At 43.5% G+C, this 15,219-nt stretch overlaps 1 protein-coding gene across 1 annotated transcript; it reads left to right on the top strand.

Annotated features, from left to right (window-relative positions):
• The first annotated feature begins 1,284 nt into the window (after nt 1-1,284).
• RBM24 (RNA binding motif protein 24) lies at nt 1,285-14,427 on the top strand. Its single transcript, XM_069563341.1, has 4 exons — nt 1,285-2,655; nt 3,827-3,950; nt 5,378-5,432; nt 12,257-14,427. The coding sequence occupies exons 1-4, from the start codon at nt 2,488-2,490 to the stop codon at nt 12,618-12,620; spliced, it is 711 nt and encodes a 236-aa protein (XP_069419442.1). The 5' UTR covers nt 1,285-2,487; the 3' UTR covers nt 12,621-14,427.
• Nucleotides 14,428-15,219: the final 792 nt, after the last annotated feature.

Here is a 15,219-nt window from a genome sequence, read left to right as displayed (position 1 = left end):
AGAGGAGCCTGGTGAGCTACAGTTCATGGGGTTGCAAAGAGTCAGACTTGACTGAGCGGCCAACACATGGAAGTATAATAATTCTTAAGTGGCACCACAAGATAGATGTCCTATATTAAAAAACATGCCTCTTCTGTTTCATAGCCTGCTTTGTTTTTCTAATTTTTAAAAATCATCTTTATCATACCAGTACACACATTTCCTTTTAAACCTGTATTTTACTTCAGCGATGAGGAGAGGATGTTGTTTACAATTTCACTTTCTGGCTCTCATGTGCCTATGAAATATTTTTCTTCAATTGGTTTTAAAAGCATTTTTTTTCCCCAAGAAATTTTTGATTTCTTTCTGTCTGTCTTTTACTGGGAGTTCAAACTTAAAGAAACTGATGACCTTCAAAAGCCAACCTCATGCAGATGCCAGCAAGATAAAAAACAGAACTTAACATTTTGCACAACAATATTTGCATTCTTATTAGCTTTCACAAATACAGTACATCTCATCCTCTTGGGCAGACTGCAAAGGTGCCCTGGCAAGGGGAACAGGACTATGTGACTCTAATAGGTTAACATACTGAACTGAGCTGCTTTAAAGGGAATAAATGCTGTAGTCCAGGTGCAATTACTGGGTGGACTTCAGTGAACACTCTTGGAAATGACTTAACAGCAAACTGTGTGTCAAGAGGGGGCAGGGAGACACATTCTGCTCCCGTTAAATATCTTCATCAAAACCTCAGATAGGATCATGATTTTACAGCCTAATTGAATATAATCTTGATTTTAAAAAGAAGCTGCAAAAAGTCGATATAAAAAAATAAATATATATGAGCTGCACTCAAGTCTGTATTTCCACAAATGCTTTAGAGGTTCGCTGTGTAGAAACCAGTGATTATGTAACAAGTCGATTTCAAAGATTACATCTCTTACAATTACATCCCGATAAAACAGTTGAGATCAAGTCACTAAATATTCTTGCAATTCAAATAGAAGAAAATAGATTAACTCCTTGCTTGCGGGGGTGGGGGGGCGGGGGGAGGATATATGATGAGAAATCTGTACCAATCTTCCCGAACAGTTACGGAGGAATAAGTTAAGGAAGAAGCACAAATTTGGTGACTGTGAGGTGAAGCACTAATTTATGGTCCTTTGAAAGAGAACGCGGTGTCTGACAGGTGTCTACCGTTGCTTAGCTTGGCTGGGCGGTGAGCAATGAAAGCTAGTGGCTCCCCCGGCACACCCGAGGGCCAGAGCTTTTTTTCCTCCTGGCTCTATCTCGCTGATTGTCCCCAGCACCGGCTCTTTTGGGTCAAGGGAAGTTGGGGGCCCTCCTTGTCGCCCTGCAGACCCCAGAGCATCCAATTCCGGGTATCGTCGGCGGAGCTCGCGGGCCCCCGGGGAGCCCCCGGGTTCCCCAGGGTGGGGAACTGGCCTTCAAGCGAAACCGCCCCAGGCCTCCGGCCCCCTCAGCTTGTCTGTCCGGGTCTCCCGCCCTGTTGCCGAGGCCGAGCGCACAGAGCTCGAGTCGCTGTTTTGGAAAGCGACGCAGCTCCCTGCTCCCGCGCGCTCCCCGCGCCCCGGGTCCTGGCTGAGGTCGCGCCGAGTCCCTGGGACTTTGACGGGTTAGGACAGGCGACGCCGAGGGCCAGGCGGCCTCCAACCGTCCCCAGCCCTGCCCCAGCGCCGGTTCCAGCGCCGCGCCGCGCCGGCAGAGAAGCAGCTGTTCCCAACAGCTGGGGGGCGGCGGCGCCAGGCGCCCCAGGTGCGGCCGTGGCCAATCGCAGGCGTCCGGCCCGCCCCCTCCCCAGCCGGGCGCCGACCCCCGGCCCGCGGGGGGAAGGGAGCAGAGAGGTGGAGAGCCGTCCTCGCCACTTGTCTTCCAGCTTCCGCGGCGGGAGGGACAGGACCCGGAGCAGAAGCCGCGCGGAGTCTCCCCTACACCGCCCCCCCGCACCCCAATACCCGGGACCCGGCCACCACCGCCGCGCCCCCCGCCCGCCCACCTCCGCGCCTGGACGCTCTCACTGCCGACCCTCCCCAGGCCCCACCCAAGACACCTACCTAATTTCTGCGAAAGAAAAAAAAATCTACCTCTAAACGCACCCTGATCTTCGCTTGAGGACCACCCCTCTCATTTCACATTTTGGCCTCCCCGCCGGGTGAGTGGAAAGCGTTTGCACATCCTACAGAACCGGAGCCTCAGCCAGACGATCCGGAGGATTTGTACCGTGACCGGCAGGGGGGGCGGGAGGAGAGAGCGAAGTCAGGTCTCCCCCGGCGGCTGCTGGCGACTTCGGCAGCCGCGCGCCCCGCGCCCTCGGTCGCCCCCGGGCCGCTCGCCCCAGCCGCCGCGCCGCCACCCTCGCCCCCAAGCTCGCTCATAGCCCCCGGCGGCCGCGCGAGGGTGCGGGAGACGCGGAGCCGGAGGAGGACGCGCAGCCGCTGCCCGAGCCGCAGCCGCAGCCGGAGCCCCAGCCGCGGGGCGGGCGCGAAGATGCACACCACCCAGAAGGACACGACGTACACCAAAATCTTCGTCGGGGGGCTGCCCTACCACACCACGGACGCCAGCCTGCGCAAGTACTTCGAGGTCTTCGGCGAGATCGAGGAGGCTGTGGTCATCACCGACCGGCAGACGGGCAAGTCCCGGGGCTATGGATTTGTAAGTTGCGCGGATGGGGGGCCTGGGGGGAGTGGGGGTAGCGTGTATGGAGGGGGCAACCGAGAGCCTGGCGGGGAAACTGAGGACCGCGGGGGCGGGGAGAGAACAGAGTGGCGCTGGGCCAGAGGGGTTGGAGTTTGGAGTGAGGGGCTCGGCGCGCCCGTGCGAGGACCCCAGCGAGCTGGAGCGGCGCTGCCCCTTAGCTCCCGCGGCTGAACTGAAAGTTTGCGCGCCGTGGCGCTGGGGATGGAGGGCCGGCGCCTGCCTTGAAGGGTTCCGGGGGGACCGAGAGCGCGGCGGCGGAATCGGGGGACAGGCGGAGCAGGGGTGGAGGGGAGGGAGAGAACTGTGATGTCTGTGGGATTTGGGGGGTGCGGAGATCTGGGAGGGAGGGGCCGCAGCCCCTGGGAATAATTGCACTCCAGGGTTGGAGGCTGGTGGTTAAGCGCGCTGTTTGCTTTGTAAAAATGAGTGTCTTCCTGGCGTTCCGGCTGGGGCCGGGAAGGGACACTCCAGGAGATCTGGGGCTCTTTTTCTTAGGCCAACCCCCTCACCACCACCACACTCCCCCCCTTATTTTTTTTTCGTAATTGCAAAGATGACTTCTTTTAAAAGATGAGCCTCTGGCTTTTTGCCGAACTGAAAGAGAGCATAGTTAAGCTTCCCGGAGATTTCAGCGTGCAAATTCAGCTGCCGAGGAGCAAGGAGCTCCATCGCAGGACAATAGCTATCGTGGTTGAGGAGTATTTGCAGGGTTAGGAACGCCGGGCGGCGCGAGGCTAGTCTTTCTTGAAAGCAAACCATGGCTCTCCGGGCCGGGTAGGGACACAGGAATGGTCGGGGGTGGGGGAATCTGGAGGAGTTCTGAGACGGAATTCTGGCTTCCGAGTCTCTGCTAGGCCCTACCAGCACCCTTAGAACTTCAGAGGTGGGGGAGGTGGTGGTTCTTTCTTTCCGCCTCTCTGTATTCTTATTTTTGTGTATTTTGGAAGGAGGGTCAAGGATAATTCTAGTTTCCTCTCCCCCCACAACCCCCACTGCCAGGAAAAAAAGAAAAAGTTAAAGAACCAGGGCAGTTTTACTAACAAGAATAACTTCTCCAGTGCGACTCTTGCTCTCTTCAGGGGTTGATTTAGAGCTCTGTGTGTATGTCTGTGTGTATGTTGCTAAGGTCACCATGGCTGACCGGGCTGCTGCTGAAAGAGCCTGCAAGGATCCCAACCCCATCATTGATGGCAGGAAGGCCAACGTGAACCTGGCATACTTGGGAGCAAAACCAAGGATCATGCAACCAGGTAAGAAAGATCCCTGGAACCACCTTCACTGCCCCCTCCCCCTCCATAGAGACCCCCACTTCTGAATAGGGTGAATCCCTGATTGAGAAGACCCTAGCTTCCTGAGCATCTGTAGATGTGTTGAGTAAAGTTGAACTGTGGCTGGTTATTTTACCAAGACATGAAAGATAGATGAGAGTTGAAAAGACTCCTTTCTTGACTTGAAATGTACCTGTGGGCAAAAAATAGATCTTGGGGTTGGGTTCAGTTTGTACACACCCAGACTTGGGCTTGACTCCTCTGTTTTCTGTATACATAGTTCAGTCTTCATTTTCCTCTTCTTGGCCACTTGTTGACCATTCCCATGTGGATGATATGGGCCAGATTTCTCAACTCCAGCTGGTTATACTTCTCTACTTGGTGGTGTTTCTTCTTTTGCCACCAGTTGCCCGGTGCTCAGAGTGGGCAGTTCAACCAGAACACTGACCCATAAGAAACCACAGGGGTGGTGGTGGTGCCTAGATGGTAAATGTTCAAAATAAAATCACAGCATATTTGTAATGACAGAAAATAAAGAGGTTCCATGCACTTCAGGACCCTTACGTTACCGATGAAGAAACTGATGCAGAGATGAGAAATGGTTTACTCCAAAGTCATACAGCTGTTAGTCACCAAAAGGGAGAGAATTTCGTCTATGTGAAAACATGACCTTTTGGATCACTTACCACACTGTCTTTTGCATTCGAACAAGCAATGGTAACTCGACTACTGAACAGACGTAATCTTTCTCTTGGGCATGCAGCTTTAAATCGTTTACTCTTCATTCTTAAGTCTGTCCATCTGAAATTTTGGAATGAGGTAGACATTTCAATCCAAACAGATTTGCTGGGAAAGTAGAGTATCAAGAAAGGGTGTGCATGTGCAAATATTCATGAGCATTAAAAAACATGTATTTATCTAACACAGTGTGTGTTTTGCTGTCCAGAAAAGTGTTTTGTAAATGTTTAATACTATAATCTGTAAAAGCCATAATCTTCCAAAGCATTGTCCAAAACATTCGAGAATGTTCCAAATTAAAAAGGCTTTTTTATAGATCATGATTCAGAATTGTTGGAAGATTTGCCACGTGTAACTTCATTATCAAGTCCTGTTGTTCTTGGTTTCATTCCACAAGAACTTTATGTCTGATTTTCTAAGGTCTTACTCTGTGTCTATCAACTGAACTTTGAGGATCATTTCTAGTTTCCACTTGAAGACTATTGAAAATTTTACTTAAATTAACAATAACATTAGTAAAGTGAATTTTAAAAACCTATTTATAATATTTTCTCTAAAGTATTAAAAGAATGATTACCTTTTCTAAGTGAAAGGTGTGATTGCATTTTATTTGTAGAAGTAATAAATGCCTAACATGCACAAATAGAGAATGTGGTATGTTTTATTGTTAGGTTTTGCCTTTGGTGTTCAACAGCTTCATCCAGCCCTTATACAAAGACCTTTTGGGTAAGTCAATGAATCAGGCCTTCCTAAGTTTAAATATGACTATCATTTGTTAACCTGCATTTTTGTTATACCCAGACCAGACCATCATGCTATAGACTGTTCCTGGTTTACATATTTATATATGTTTGTGTATTTTGAATGCTGATAATGTAAATATTTTTAGATGAGTCAAGTTATCTGACCAAGTATGCAGCCTCCCAACCAGACCCATTTTGAGCTTATGATTAGCAAAACAAAACAAAAATACCAGGTATGACTTGTGTACAGACGATTGTGTCCCAACACCATTACTGCTGTTCAACTTGACTCAATTGTATTTATCTCTTTCTAACCTGACAGGGCTCGTATACTGTTAAGCTAACTGATCAGAAGGATACCATGATAAGAGGTGGAATAGTTCTGTTTGGAATTAAACTCTGTAACCAGTAGACTCAGACACACAAGCTCAGATGGTGATTAACGATGCATGGATGTTGGTGTTGTTTTATTTTTTCACCATAGTCAATAGACCTCCGTGTGCTTTATTTTATTACAGTCATGAAGTGGTGTTGATAGCTAAACTGTGTGCTTTTTTTACTTAATTGAAAAGAGCTGTAGTGAAAGTGTTTTCTTTTCCTCGGGGAAGGGGCTCTTTGTGTTTTTGGTTTTGGTGGTGGTGTTGACGGGTGTTGACTTTTGACTTTGCCATGGGAAGCAAAGGGCCTTTTTTTATTTCCTTGCTTTTAAGCTGTAGCCTGTAACTTCCACTTAACCATATTTTTGTAGTGAGTGCTAAATGGTGTGATTTCCCTCTGTAAGAACACAGATTCATCGCTTGCATGTCCTAAGTTTCTGTATTACTGGGGCATTTTTCTGGGAATGGGGTTCTTTCTTTGGCAGTGTGTATCCACTTTTAGGCCTTCTAATTTAATGGTTCAACAACTCTCATCAGATTTCATTAACATTGGCCAGTCTTTTTGAGCAGAGTAGCACTAACCTTCACCTTTCAGATCTGACTGGGGTGAACAGCCAGCTTTTATTTGCGTTCTCTGGGTTCTGTGATTACGAGCCTTCCCTGTCCAAGCTCCCCAACTTCCCTTCCATTCAGGCACTATATGAGGGGGTGAAAATCCCCAAGGACCCCAATTTATTCTGAACACCTAGGGTCTGTTTTGGCTGTTTTCTACCTGATCCACTTGGTTGTAACTAATGCCAGAAATTTACACTCTCCTTTTGAATATTCTAACTGTTTAGAAGTGTTTCATCCTCAACAATATTAATAGTTTCTTCTGCATCTTAGCACCTGAACATCTACATGTATAACCTGAAAGGTTAGATTCTATCTGTGAAGATAGATATCTACCAAGAGTAGATCCAAAGAAGCAATAATAATTTGACTTGGAAGATTCAAGTTATATTTTCCATGAATACCTTCTTTATAACCTTCTCTTAACCATATCAAGATTCTCACTCTTACTGCCAACCCTTACTTTTTTTTTAAACCATAGAAGAATTTTCTGTCCAGTAAGATTAGAAAGGGCCTTCATGTATCCATAATGATGCCCCAACTAAACCATTCTGGATATCAACAACAAATAGTAGTTGATGGGTCCAACTACTTCTGCGGATACCACCTCTCATTGGTCTAGACTATGTTCAAGGTAGAACTGGGGAGAACATACATCTTAAGAAGCGACGGTGAACTTAATCATGGTCTCACGTTACTAATCCCGAGACAGCTGTTATACAGCTAAATTGATCAACCGGTATTAGCATGTGTGTATTTTTCTCGGTGCTAGTGGATGGTACAAAATAAGGAGACTGCATTTTGCTTTGGGAAATTAAACTAATACAAACCCATCAGGAACTATTCATTGCTAAATTACTTGGTATTATTTGAAGTACAAGAGGAATTCTGAATAGCAAGAAAATAGATGAGTCGGAGGAGTTGGACAAAGCTTTGTGGGGACTAGAACAAGACTTGGACCAGTGGTATGTCTGGACAGGTGAAAGGAAAAAAGGGACCTGTCTAAAGGGTATAGAATAGGGGAACATCAGTAAAGGCACAGAGGAGAAAAGACTCAGTGCATGGAGAAATGAGACTTCCATGGAGGGTCTTGAGAGGTAGACACAGAAATTTGAACTGGCTGTGATAGTCCTTATGGATCCATGAGAAAGAAAGTAGTATAAGGGAAATAAGAACAAACAATGTGTCATGTGGAAGTTTAAAATCAAGTGTATTTGGATAGTAACCTTTAGTTGTTCATCCCTCCTAATAGCAGCTGTCTTTATAAAGGATGTTGATTATTACTGTTTGGATAAATTGAACTTGAGGTTCTTATTAGAAATAGATAGCATTCCAGATAGACCAAGCAAGGCTTCTCTTTCTTTTTAGGAGTTCTTAACACTGCTCTAATTCCCAGAGTCTGTACCTAACAAATCACACCTGGTCATCCTCAATTCTATTTGAATGCCACATGTTCTTATTTTTAGGCCTGGAAAGAAGTTTGAGAATTTTTAACTGTGACTTGTTTGACATTCTCGAACTATTTTTCATATGGTCTTTAAATGGCCCCTTCATTACTCTAGGCTTTTAAAGAAAAAATCTTGGCCTGAAGGAATTTCCGATGTAACACAGTGGGCAGATGTATAGAAATTGGTGAATTTGCCAAACTACATCTTAGAAATATTTTATATTTGAAAGAATCATTTTCATACTGAAATCTTGGAGAGGAGAGATTATGGATCTGTGAGTAGAAAATTCCAGGCTAGTTTAGACCAGGTTGAAATACACTTGAATATTTACTCAGTCCTTTAAGTGCCAAGTTTTATTTTAGTTGCGTTAATGCATAGTAAGTATTATACTGTCCACTAAGTGGGGCAGGAGGGACAAAACATCTGCTACTTGCCTGGTACTGATAAAGGATTTACATAAATTATGTAATTTAATTATCACAGTAATTATCTGATAAAGACACTGTTAATGTCCTCTCCATGGGTGAAAAACTGAGAGGCAGAGAGGTTAATTAACTTCCCACAATGGCTACTAAGTGCTAGAGTCTGATTCTAGGTTCAGAATCATGGTTTGCCTGACTTCCAAAGCCATACTCTTTCCTCTGTGTCAGTCTGTAGCCCTAAAGACACAACTGTGCTCTCTTATAATCTACTAAGAAAACTGAGAAGGGCTGTCCATATAGTTTCAGATAAGGAAGAACAACATCAGGTCGGTGGGATCCAGGAAGTCTTCATGAAAGAGGTAGAATCTAAAATAGATTTTAAAACGTGATGGAGGCCAGGGAACTCTTGCAGTGAGTATATTTCTCATTGTAGGCTCTTCACACTGATAATTTTATTTAATGCACAGCAGTTCAGGGTTGGAACTATTAGGTTCATTTCACTTATCAGAAATATGTGAGGCTAAAAAGGTGAAGCAAACTCTTGAAGGCTTTAGACATGGTGAGTGATACAGCTAGGGTGAGTAGGATTGGGATTGCAACAGGCAGAGATGGAGTGAGGGCTGGCATTCTGGCCAAGGGATGTCATGAGCCAAGGTGAAGCTCTAGGTGTCTGTGGTGTGTCCATGAAACCTTGAGGAGCCCAGCTGACCTGGATTCAAGGAAAGGTGGGAAGAAATACTGGAAGAAGTATTTTGGAGCCAGAGTATAAAAGGCCTGTCATGCCAAAGTTTAATTAAGAAGTTTGCAGTTAGCTTGGTAGGATGTTAGGGACCTAGGTTATTTTAAACAGGTATATGAGATGCAGACTGTGTCAGCAGTGTATGTGATAGGTTGGAAGAAGAAACCCTTTAGGATGTCCAAAGTCATAGAGAGACACCAGAGGGACTTGAAGAGACAGGAAGAAAAGGAAAACATAGTAAATTTTCTGTGAAAATTGTCCAAGGTGTCAGCTTCGCTCTTCGCTTTTATTACTACTGTGCTGGGCTGAGTTGCTCAGTTGTGTCCAACTCTTTGCCACCCCATGGACTGTAGCCCGCCAGGCTCCTCTGTCCACAGGGATTCTCCAGCAAGAATACTGGAGTGGGTTGCCATACCTTACACCAGTGGATCTTCCCAACCCAGGGATCGAACCTAGTCTCCCGCACTGCAGCAGATTGTTTACTGTCTGAGCCACCAGGGAAACCCCTTATTGCTACTAGGCATGTACATTCTATGATTCATTGAGGGAAAGGATGTTAGTAGATCTCTAGTGGGAAGGAGATTTCCAAACTGCCTTAATGGGTTCCGCAGACTATTAATACAAACAGGAACTGCTTGAGAAGCGCCACCTCCTGATTTGGTCCGATTCTACTTCCCTTCTTGAATTGAGATATTTCAGTCTCTCCATGGTCTTCTGGATTCTCCTTTCCCTAAAGCCTTAAAAAAAAAAAAAAAAAAGAAAAAAAGAACTCCATGATTTCATTTGCCTTCCAGATGGCTTCCTAACCCTTGCCAGACTTTGTGTAGGTTTCTGATATTCCTGGGAACTTTATACTCATTGGTTGGCAACATCAAATGAAAGCTATTAATGTAAAATCAAATGCAGACAAGAGTCCTGTAAGAAACCCTGTCTATTTTATCAGTTAAAACATTCTACATACACACACACACACACACACACACACACACACTGATTCTACCTTTTTGTCGGCTAAACTTATTTTTAGTTACCACCTTTATTCAGAGATAGAAGCCTAGCAACCCTCCTGTTGCCTCTGGAACTTTGGGAGCACATGGGTTAATGTTTCAGTATCAGTGAGATTCATACTGGCTGGCCTTTGCAGCTGATAGATGTTTTACTTTGGCCTTATAAAGACATTTTACCCGCTGGAAACCCTTGTCGCATGACAGGATCAAAAATAGCCCGGCTGCAGCCCCTGCTGTCCATCACCACATGTAAACTGGCGTGAGTGAGGCTCTCTTATCCGTGTCTGCACATCGTGGACACAGCAGCCTCCAGGGACAGTGTTTCATAAAGCCACACCTGTCGCTGTGAGCCAGTCAGTCACCTGACCTGCAGAGAAGTTCTGAGTGCGTGCATGTCCATGCGTCTGGTTTCTGACAAGCAATTAAGAACATCTCTAAGTGTCTTCAGAAACACTTGATGACGTCGTTTCTTCTGGCACTGGGAAAGATCTACAAGTCTAGTAAAATCGAGTGTATTTTTATCATTGGGGTCAAAGTTCATACCCTCTGTGATAAATTCATCTTTTCCATGGATGTTCCTTAATGAGTGCTTTCAGTAAAACTCTGAAAAGGCAAAGCAAAGTTTATGTTTTAAAACTCTCAGTATGCAGTTTTCTGTTTTTTGAGTTCTTTAAAATTCAAAAATTGTCACTTGTGCTTGTACTTCTTATATGTTGCTTTTGGCAACAAGCAGATGGCATTATGGTGTCATATTTTTGGAAATACAGGGGTTTTGATGGAGATTATTCTAAAGAAAGATGAAAATAAATCAGGTATTCATGGTAGCGTTGTAACTGAGCCATTATGAATGGCAAGAGTGAGAATTGAGATGCATGGGTTTCGAAAATACCTCTTGTGAATTTTTTTAACAACATTAACTTTTAAGTAAGGCCATTGGAGTGTGTTTTGTATGTGACCTCTGGATGTGTAATTTTAAAAGGTACTTAATTTTGTTTCACGTTAACTTTTATAGGATAATACATCATAATAGAATTGATTTGTATAAAATATCTACCAGTAGGGAAGATTTAAAACAGATATGCTAAGAAATCTGTTTCTGTTGAGTTTGAAGGTGAAACAAGAGTTATTAGATGCCAAAAAAAAAAAGAAATGTTTCCTTAGTCTTACTATTGTAACCCTATTAAGTTGATATTGAGAAATATTTAGTTTGTGTTTCCCTGTCCCTACCTTTTCCTTCAACCTCATCATTTCCCCCAAAACCCCTTCTGTCTGTCTTGCATAGAGATAAACAAGCTGGCTGACCTACGGTTGCCTGATAGTCAAACAGGTTTGACTGACCCTTGTGTCTTTATGAATTTTATGGAGAAAAAGAAAGAAAGAAAGACCAAAAGCGTGCTGCACATTCTTTTTGGGAATCACTGCCATGAATGTTAATAGCATTTCTGTAGCTTCCCACAACAGCCTCTTGTGATAGTGAGCTGCACTACCGTTCGTTTGAAAAAGTGTGATTCTGCTGTGTTTACCACACTTGTGAACTTTTAAATTCCTTTTTTTTATTTTGTCGCCTGCTTCTTTATTATTATTATCTTTAATAAGGGTGACTGAGGTTGCAGAGAGATTAATGTGTGCTGAGTCTGCATAGCAATTTCCAGTAGGGTTGCCATGATAATAAACAGATAGATTTTGGGGAAATTGTCGTTTTGAGAAACCGGCCATCACCCTTACAGAACTGAACAATCACGGATTCCCTTTGGAGTCCTCTGTTCACACTTAAGAAACTTTCCATTGGCTGAACCGTTTTTGTTATACAAAGTCATCACAAAATTTTCTGAAGTCGTAATTCAGCACTTAGGAAATAATCTCCTCTGTGCGAGGCCCTCCTGAACCGTGATTTCCATTTTTTTTTTTTCAAAAATTTGGTTCCATGGTTATTTCTTGGTTCCAAAATGATCCTGAATAAAGTTTCAGCAGGGAGGGTATCCTATTTTCCTTGTTGAATTCCTTCTGGGGCACTCCATGATCTGGGCTCCGGCCAGACTCCTTTCGCCGATGACTGGCAAGTCGATATTGTGGCAACCCTATGCTCATAATAACCACTAAATTGGAGTTTGTCTGATCTCGGAAGAAGCCAGGCTCAACCCAGGAGGTCACTCCTGCCTGACTTTTCTTTCTTTTTTTTTTTTTTTTTTCATTTCTCAATAGGATACCTGCACACTATGTCTATCCGCAGGCTTTTGTGCAGCCTGGAGTGGTCATCCCCCACGTCCAGCCCACCGCAGCGGCCGCCTCCACCGCACCTTACATCGACTACACAGGAGCCGCGTACGCACAGTACTCGGCGGCCGCCGCTGCCGCCGCCGCCGCGGCCGCCTACGATCAGTACCCGTACGCAGCCTCCCCGGCCGCCGCGGGCTACGTCACGGCCGGGGGCTACGGCTACGCGGTGCAGCAGCCAATCACCGCCGCCGCACCTGGGACCGCGGCCGCTGCCGCCGCCGCCGCCGCGGCTGCCGCCGCCTTCGGCCAGTACCAGCCTCAGCAGCTGCAAACAGACCGGATGCAATAGGCCCGCATCCCCTGATCAAAGTCGCGTTGCTTTCTCTTTCCAAAATGTCCCAGTTTTCAGTAGCTAATGAGAGTTAACATTGACTTAACAGCTTTAAAAAAAAAAAAAAAAAGCTATGCTATTGTGAAGCAGAATTATGATTTTTTTAAAATATATACTCCAGTAGTCATTCTAGACGTGCAAGAGATAAGGAAGGGGAGTGGGCGCAGTTTTTGGAAATCAATCCCAAAGAGCCTGAGTAAATACAAGGCCGCGACGAAATGGTGGCAGGAGGAAACCATGGAACTTCACTTTTATAACGGGATTTTTACTTTTGCTCTTTTTATAGTATCAGGGAAGCAAACTGCCTTTTACCAGTTAGAAAATGCTATTTGAATCTAGTTGAACCAGGGAATACAGAGTGAGCAATATGTAGCTTGAATTACATTTAAAAGCAGATTTAAAAAAACAAAAAAAAAAATGGTGAAAGCACTGATTGTCATTTTTAGCCGTCACTATGGCCTAGAGAACTTTTCTCAAGTAAGAAGGTGATGTTCTTACTCTCTCAAAAAAAAAAAAAATGGGCATCGAACAATCAATCTAGGAGCGTGGCAGTGGGTGAAGTGGTGGACAGGCACCAAAGCTATTTTCTCATCCGCCCAGTGGATGAGTGGGACTGTGAAACAGGTGATGTGGAATGAATGGGTGCAGCAGCTGTACAGACAATCAATAACACACACAGTTCTGGAAAGAACACATCACTTGTGCTTGTTTGATGAGCTTGTCACATTCTAATCCCTCTCCCCATCCTGTTTCAATTTTGGGAAACTTGTATCTGCTGGTGTCAGCAATTCTGATTCTGAAATAGGATCAGGCTTTTACTACATACAACCGCCTTCTCTTTCTATTTATTGTGTCGACTCGTGGCTTATGATTAAAGGCAGGCAAAGTTTGCAGACTCTAAACCCTTAAGAGCTGTCTTAAGGACATTTATTTTTTTCCCTTTTTAAGTAATTTTACACTTTTTAGTATCTATTTCAGAGTCATATTTAAAACTATTTATTAGTGAATACCGTACATGAGACACCAAGGTTACTGAGATGACAGTTCTTCAACGGTTAATGATAATGTGGTTTATACTGTGCCTTAATAGTAATGCTATTTAAGATATTTATTTTTAAGTTTTACTATGCTGCACTCTAAAGAAAGGAACTTTAGATGTGACACTGTAAAATTATGTATTCATCTCATGGCATAAATTATTTAGTAGGTCTAGATGTAGCATATTAAATATTAACCTATTCAACTAAAGATGTTGACTTGGATTTATTTAAATTCATATGTGCACTGTATAAGAGAATACTCTTACATTAACACATTTTAGTTTATTTTAGTTTTTAGGTTTTGTTTTTTTTTTAACAGGATCTATTGCTAGTTTCATGCTTCCTTCTCTGATTTTTGCTCATGCAGTCTCATTTACTGGTACTTCATTAGTTTAACACTTCTTATGTAGTTTTTAAATGCTGCTTTACGTTTTTCTTCTGAAACTGCAATACTTGCAATTTTTATTCTTAAACTAAATTGAATACTATTTTACACTGTATTGGATTTTTATACTTGAACAATTTCATACAAGGGAAGACAGGATAGCATTTTTATGGACTTTCTCCATTATCACTGGATTTACTTTAAGTATTCCCATACTAGACAGTGTTATGTAATGTAGACATGACTCTCCTGTGCAAATTATTTATTCATTGTGTATATTGCTTTATAACATTTCAGATCTTCTAATCTATTCACTTGTATTAAATATAATTTTTAACAACTTCTGTTGCATTGATTGTTTCTCCTTTTGTGGTAAAAATGGAATGATGTTGCCCTTTAATTAGAACTAATGGTGTGATTTACAGGTAGCAGTGAGCAGAAAGCTTCCCAGATGCCTTCTTTTTAAACTTTTTAAGTAAATTTCATTCACTCAGTATCTGCCTTACATTTAGCACATGATATAGGTCCTTCCCCAATAGTGAATCCTAAAGGACGATTCATGGCACTGGAACTTAGTTACTTGAAGGTTGTTTGGAAGGAGAGGGCTATAGGGGGAATGGTCAGCTCAAAGCTGGAGTGATGCTGGACTCAGGTAAACAGGTTTGGTACTAACTTCTAACCATGTACTAGCAATGTGACCAAAACACATTGCTTTTTGTAGTCCACTTTTAGGCTGAGGTTTTTATTGATTTCTCGTCTATAATTTTAGGACAGAAATACCTATCTTACATGGTTATTTTAAGTATTAAAGTATATCAACTATTGGGTAAAAAGTTCATTTGGGTTTTTCTATAAGATGTTATGGAAAAACCCAAACAAACTTTTTAGCAAACTCTATACTTAGAGCCAAATGTATTACTATTTATCTAGATAAATGATTATTGGTAGCAGTTTCTGTAATGTCCTATAGCAAAAGCTAACCAAAGAGGAAATCACCTCTTGGAATGTTTATATTTTTAAATTTTTGTCCACAGTGATGTAGCCTCTGTGTCATATTGATTGTCTTAAAGTGTACATGTTATGTTAATTATGGAATGGACTGTCTGCTGGTCCCTAGGTCTTAATGTTTCCC

Source organism: Ovis canadensis, chromosome 20 (genome assembly GCF_042477335.2).
Source record: "Ovis canadensis isolate MfBH-ARS-UI-01 breed Bighorn chromosome 20, ARS-UI_OviCan_v2, whole genome shotgun sequence".
In the NCBI taxonomy this organism is placed as follows: domain Eukaryota; kingdom Metazoa; phylum Chordata; class Mammalia; order Artiodactyla; family Bovidae; genus Ovis; species Ovis canadensis.
This window is presented reverse-complemented; position numbering and strand designations above follow the sequence as displayed.